At 36.9% G+C, this 6,251-nt stretch overlaps 2 protein-coding genes across 2 annotated transcripts; one reads left to right on the forward strand and one right to left on the reverse strand.

Annotated features, from left to right (window-relative positions):
* Window positions 1-219: 219 nt before the first annotated feature.
* On the forward strand, window positions 220-2,800 carry LOC130722488 (uncharacterized). Its single transcript, XM_057573232.1, has 4 exons — window positions 220-447; window positions 761-899; window positions 1,615-1,748; window positions 1,835-2,800. Exons 1-4 carry the CDS (start codon window positions 269-271, stop codon window positions 2,586-2,588), a joined length of 1,206 nt encoding a protein of 401 aa, XP_057429215.1. The 5' UTR covers window positions 220-268; the 3' UTR covers window positions 2,589-2,800.
* Window positions 2,801-3,649: 849 nt separating this feature from the next.
* On the reverse strand, window positions 3,650-6,251 carry LOC130722487 (CBL-interacting serine/threonine-protein kinase 10-like). Its single transcript, XM_057573231.1, has 2 exons — window positions 6,098-6,251; window positions 3,650-5,698 (listed from the first exon to the last, which is right to left on the reverse strand). Exon 2 carries the CDS (start codon window positions 5,264-5,266, stop codon window positions 3,884-3,886), a length of 1,383 nt encoding a protein of 460 aa, XP_057429214.1. The 5' UTR covers window positions 5,267-5,698; window positions 6,098-6,251; the 3' UTR covers window positions 3,650-3,883.

Genomic DNA, 6,251 nt, shown 5'->3' on the forward strand with positions numbered 1-6,251 from the left:
AAAACCCACTTAGTGCTCCATATACTCGACCAAGCATAGCTTGGACGCCAACCTTTCTTAGCCTTGACCAGAGACACCTGGGGGAAGTACACTCCCTTGAAAATTTGAGCAAACAAAGACATAATAAAACACTTTTTAAAACCAAAATGAAAAATTGAAAAGAAACCAAATTCAAAATGGATTTTTAGTTTTTTACTTCAATAAATCAGGATATTATACCCCTACATATATTCACAACGGTCGAATTTCATTGGAGACAGAGAGAGAGATGAGGAAGAGAAAGGGTGCAAGATCTGAGATAGAAGAAGAAGAAGGAGAAGCTGTGCAAGTTCAAGAGCACCATAACAATGGCAAAAACGAAAACGAAGGTTGTGAAGGAAATGGGTTCTTCGCTTGCTACCTCTTGGCCTCTCTAAACCCTCGTTTCAAAGGCCACACCTACATCGGGTACCTCTCTCATCAATCCTATTATCGTTTCTCAAGATCAATTTTTGATGACCCACTTTGATTCAATTCGAAATTCAACCAAACCCCTTTTATTTTTTCTTCATACAAAACCTGGGTTTATTCCATTTTCTTTGATTTCTGTTTTGTTTCAAGTTGATGCCTTCATGATGTTTGAAAAAAAATTACATTTTTCTTCTTTTATTATTTTATTTGTTTTTTAATTTTGTGAGGTTATGTTATGTTAGATTCAACTTGGTTATTTTGTGATGGATCTTTAGTCTTTGTGTTCATGTTTCAATTTATGAAATTGCAGATTCACAGTGAATCCGCGGCGGCGGATCAGGCAACATAATGGAGAGATTGGGTGTGGAGCTTGGAGAACCAAAAAGAGGCGGCCTTGGGAGATGGTTTTGTGTATCTACGGATTCCCAACTAATGTCTCTGCTCTTCAGGTCTGAATCTGATGCTAAAATAATGTTTGAACTTTGAAGCTTTGTGATTCGTATAGTTGGTTGCTTGAGCAAGTGGAATCCATTATAGTATCAGTGTGTGCAGTTTGGTACCATTTTTTTTGAATAGTTTGTCATGGGGATAAATGAATACTGAAAGTTTGTGAGTGTATTGACTTACTCATCAATAGGCTTGATTTTGAAGCTATTGCAATGCTTTCTATTTACCAATAGTGCAAATCTATACTATTTTGCAAGCAATGATCATCTTTTTTGTTGCAGTACCAATTGCAACCTGGACTAATTTGCTTCTAGATATGTAGAGCTTGACAACTTTCATGTTTTCTAAAAGGAATTAGTCAGACCTAATTTTCTTTTTTAAATTCTTCCAGTTTGTGATTAACATATGAAATTGCGAATCACTTATGTGTTTGTACTTCTGAATAGCAGCTATAGAAAATATGGATATGGGGCTCAGATTCTGGAACTAGTGATTTTTTTTATTTCTGTAAATTTTCCTTTTATTATTATTTGTGAACTTAATTTGTTGGGCTTACATTGTGTTTATCTGCAATTCTGCGTAGAATAAAATGAGTCTGATTCTTTCCTTGGAAGCTTTGCATAATTGGATCAGGAGCAAGCAAGCATATTATGTAATTTAAATAGGCTTAATTTTTAGATAATTTTCTTATGTGGTTAAATTGATTGGTACCTGCAGTTTGAATGGGCTTGGCAACACCCTGTTGAATCATTGGCTGTAAGGAAGGCAGCTGTTAATTTTAAATCCCTCTCAGGAATAGCCAATAAGATTAAACTTGCATACACTATGCTCACCCTTCCATCCTGGGAGAAGTATGGTCCTTTTCTCTATTAGATATTCATTTTGCAGGCATGGTATGGTTTAGATTTTGATACTAACATGATATAAATGATCACAGTATGAATATGACAGTGCACTTCTTTTCGACGAAGTACATGAAACATTGCGGTGGTTGCCCAAACTTGCCAGAGCACATGAAGGTCGAGACTGGTTCAATGGACGAACTTCCCTGTTATACTGAACGAATTGATGGTTTGTCTGAGAATGAAGATGATGTGGAATTTGAGAATAATGCTAGTACTAGTGGTTCTGTTCCAGTTGCAAGTGATGATTCTTTAACTCTTGATTCACCGAAGAGTCCAAATCACTGGGACAGGATTAGTGAAGCGTTTGGGGGGAGCAAAGAATCTGAAGCAAGAGAACCACCAGGTCATCCATCCACTACAGAAAACCCGAGTCTATCATTTGGTTTAATCACAACCACGCCGGTGAAATCATCGCCAGTAGCTTCATCAAAAAGAGTAGGGACTATTACAGAAAACCCGAGCCAGTCATTTGGTTTCATCACAACCACACCGGTGAAATCATCGCCGGTAACTTCATCAAAAAGAGTAGAGATTATTGAAGATGCAGATCTTTTGAACGTGATGAATAAGAGTGATGGTGAATTGAGTCAACCAGAATCTGTAAAATCAGATGCTGTTGATGTCAATAGCACATTCATTGTGCCCCATGAAGCTGAGATAGTTGATTTGTCCACCCCTTCTCCTAGCTGGAGAAACATTATAGATAGGAAGAAGAGGAGAGTTTCCTCTTCTGTTGGTTCTAATTTTATTGACTTAACTAAGTCCCCAAATTTTGTCCAATTGTAAGGTTTTGTCCAATGTCGTGAGAAAACATTAGTTGTTGAATAATCTGGCCTGTCATACCCTCCTGTTGCCATCCTCTGATGTCATAGATCATACATGCCAGCCACCACTGTATGTGTGAATTGTGACTGAAATCTGAACAAATAAGTGTCGTCTTGTTTCTTTCCACAATGTTTAATTTTGCAATATTGAATTAATATTTGCAATTTAACCAAGAGGTCCAAGAGTTTTATTTTTACGTTCAGGACTACTGCCAATTTTTTCAAATACCATATCATGTACTTGTCAAATGAGTTTGTATTATGCAGATTAGGTTAGCTTCCTCCAGTAATTGGATAGAAAGGAGCCAGTAAACAAATAAATGTTGTGGAAAACTTTTCATCCTTGCGACTTGAACGAATTTTCATCACGATCCATAAAAAGAATTTCATTCACTTTTTGTTAATGGATATCCAACGACGCCAACTGCTTTTAATGTTTCGTTAATCTGTTTACGGTAGCACAAACGGATATTTACATGCAATTGAAGGCTGGAACTTTTTATATGAATTGATTTGGAACACGGTTCCCATTACTTTCAACTAGTATTCAAGACACACATTAGATTCCAATAATTGGCCAGAATTGAGACAATAAACCACCAAACTCTTCAGGACAACAAATCTATGACAAATTCAAGTTCACCAAGTTTGATATTACAGTCTCATTCATTAATTAATTACATTTTCATAGCATAAACAAAAAGATATACTGCAGATATTCAAAGAACCTCATGATTGTGAAAATCATGATCTGACACTCAGGTCTTTCAAAGCAGCATAAAAGAGGAAGTGTCCACCAGAGAGAATTTATCAACAACCAATGTTTTGTAGCTTGAAGCCAGTGTGATTCTCATAAGTTTTTCTCTCTCTGAAACAAGAGAAGCTAAAAGAAACAATTGTTGAAACGTGTACTCTGTGAGACGGGTGTGCAACCCTTCTTGCAAGTTGCAACCCTTCTACACATTTGACCATTAATCTCTCTTGGAGTAATAATGCTACAGAAGGTTGGTATACACCTTTAGATTCTACTATCAACAAAATTTCAATAAGACTATCATATAACAAAATTGAGAAGTGATCTTCAACTTTGGCAAGCAGAATGACACAAAGATATGCTACTGTCTGGTCATACTATCATGAAAATGTGACACAGCTACAATCATAAAAAAAATTACAATGAGGTTTGAAATGCAATATATGCTAAAATGAAATTAAAAAAAAAGGCCATTGCCACAATATCTCAAAATAGAGAATGTGTTATGACTGTGGTTGCTGTTGCTGTTGCTGTTGGTCATGTATTTGTAACTGTTGTTCTGACTGTTGTGATTGCAGTTGTTGGTCACTTTGCCATACCCAAACAATATCCTGAAGAGCAGGCCTTATATCCTCCTTCAATATTTTCTGAAATTCCAATGTATCTCCATTTGATTTTTTCACTTCCACCATATGGAAGAAAGGAGTAACTTCAAAGATCTCTGCATCAATGGATAAAACCCCCTTCCTACCTTCATTGAGGTCCTCTAATCTCAACAAACCAGCAGCTTTTTTCTTTATTTTCAAACTCAGCTGCTTCGCAATGTCTTCCAGCTTAGAGATGATGACCGATGCAGGTAGCTTTGAGCTAAATCTTGCTTCTCTTTTTTGAAACTTGTCATCAAAGAATCTAGAGAGATCAAAACCAGCAGAGAGGGAGATGATATCAAAGGCATTTATACTTACAGGCACAACCGGCTCTTCATTCGCTTCCACTCCATCACTTTGATCAGAAATAATGGTACCTGAAGAAGAGACGGTGTTGTTTTCCTCTACAGGTGTTTTATTCTTAGCTTTTGGTCCGTTTTTGAACCAATAACTTTCCTTAACCTTAGCAATGGAAATCCTAGTTTCTGGATTTGGATCCAATATATCGCTGAGTAGCCTGCATACTTCTGGTGGGAACCAATTAGGGCATTTTAATTCTGCTTTGCTTATCTTCCTATACATATGTATCAAATTTGAGTCGTAAAAGGGAAGATAACCCGCCAATAAGACAAAGAGAACTATTCCACAAGACCAAATATCAGTTTTGGCACCATCATATCCCTTCCTTTTGATGACTTCAGGAGCAACATAAGCAGGGGTGCCACAAGGTGTGTGGAGCAAGCCATCTTGCTGCTTGGCTTCCGCGAGAGCACTTAACCCGAAATCAGAAACCTTCAGATTCCCATTTTCATCCAATAGAATGTTTTCGGGCTTTATGTCTCGGTGGTACACGCCTCGACTGTGACAATAATCTACGGCATTGATTAGCTGCTTAAAATATCTGTGTGCAACAGCTTCTTTGAGTTTTCCTTTGGTCAACTTGTTGAAGAGCTCACCCCCTTTAGCATATTCCATAACAAAGTAAATCTTACTTTTGGTGGCCATAACCTCAAAAAGCTGTATAATATTGGGATGTCTAGCCAGTTTCATAATAGATATCTCGCACTTGATTCGATCAGCTAGCCCGGTTTTGATAACCTTATCTTTGTCCATCATTTTAATAGCCACGCCCTGGTTAGTTATTGCGCTCCGTGCATAGTAAACCTTTCCAAAGGTTCCCTGCCCTAGTAATCTTCCTAACTCATATCTTCCCATTAAGATATTTGATTTACTCTCCATATGAAACCTTCAAAGTAGTAAAATATCTAACACACTTCAACTCTATATCATTTACTATAAAGTACTTATATCTATATACATATAGGAGAAAGGTGTTTAGACCATCTTCACACAGATCATGTGTTAGCTAGCAGAACAGGCACTTTGAGAAAACTTGTGTGCCAATTGTACATCAAGGGAAAGCTAATGAATGAGAATGAGCTATAAATTTGTGGAACAATCTTGGAAAACATTAAGTGAGGCAGTAATGGCAAGGATAGCACCTTATGGATGTCAGAGACAGAGGTGCAGCCAAGAAGGCACATCTTATCAACATTCACAGGTGTGTCCCCGACCCGTCAATCACAACTGAGAGTATATGCTGGTAGCTGTAAACTGATGAACTTCAGCAGTATACTTGAATTTTAGCAGGTGATTTTTGCAAGAGGGAATCTGAAAAACAGAGAAAGAACAATACCCACTTCAATATATTAAACTGATCAACTCTTAAACAATAGGGGGAAAACTAAGAATGGCCATGACAAGATCATTTATCTGGGTTGCAAAGTGACTGAAAATTAATCTCTGTTTAGATGGTAAATATCAAAATAAATTGAAAATTCAGATAGTAAGCTAGCTGATCTTCAAAAAATATGATAAATAACAATTCTACTCTGCCCAGTATAGTTTGGAAAATTTATTACAAATTCAACAAGAACCCAGAAACGAAACGAACGGATTCACAGTGGTAGAACCCCAATTCACTGTACAATAAATAAATAACTAGAAGGTTCAAGTTGCACCCATAAATTGAAGCAGAAAATTTAACAGAATTGAGAAAAATAATCGAACCTCGAGGGATGGTTGGAACACAAGTAGAAGATGCAGGTGCAGCACAAACCCAGAGAGACATATATCATTCGAGATTCTGAAGAGTGAAGATTTTGATCAAACCAAATTGACTTGAAAGATTAATTAAATTCAAAACTTACTTAGAAGTTAGAAC

This window comes from Lotus japonicus, chromosome 6 (assembly GCF_012489685.1).
Source record: "Lotus japonicus ecotype B-129 chromosome 6, LjGifu_v1.2".
NCBI lineage: Eukaryota > Viridiplantae > Streptophyta > Magnoliopsida > Fabales > Fabaceae > Lotus > Lotus japonicus.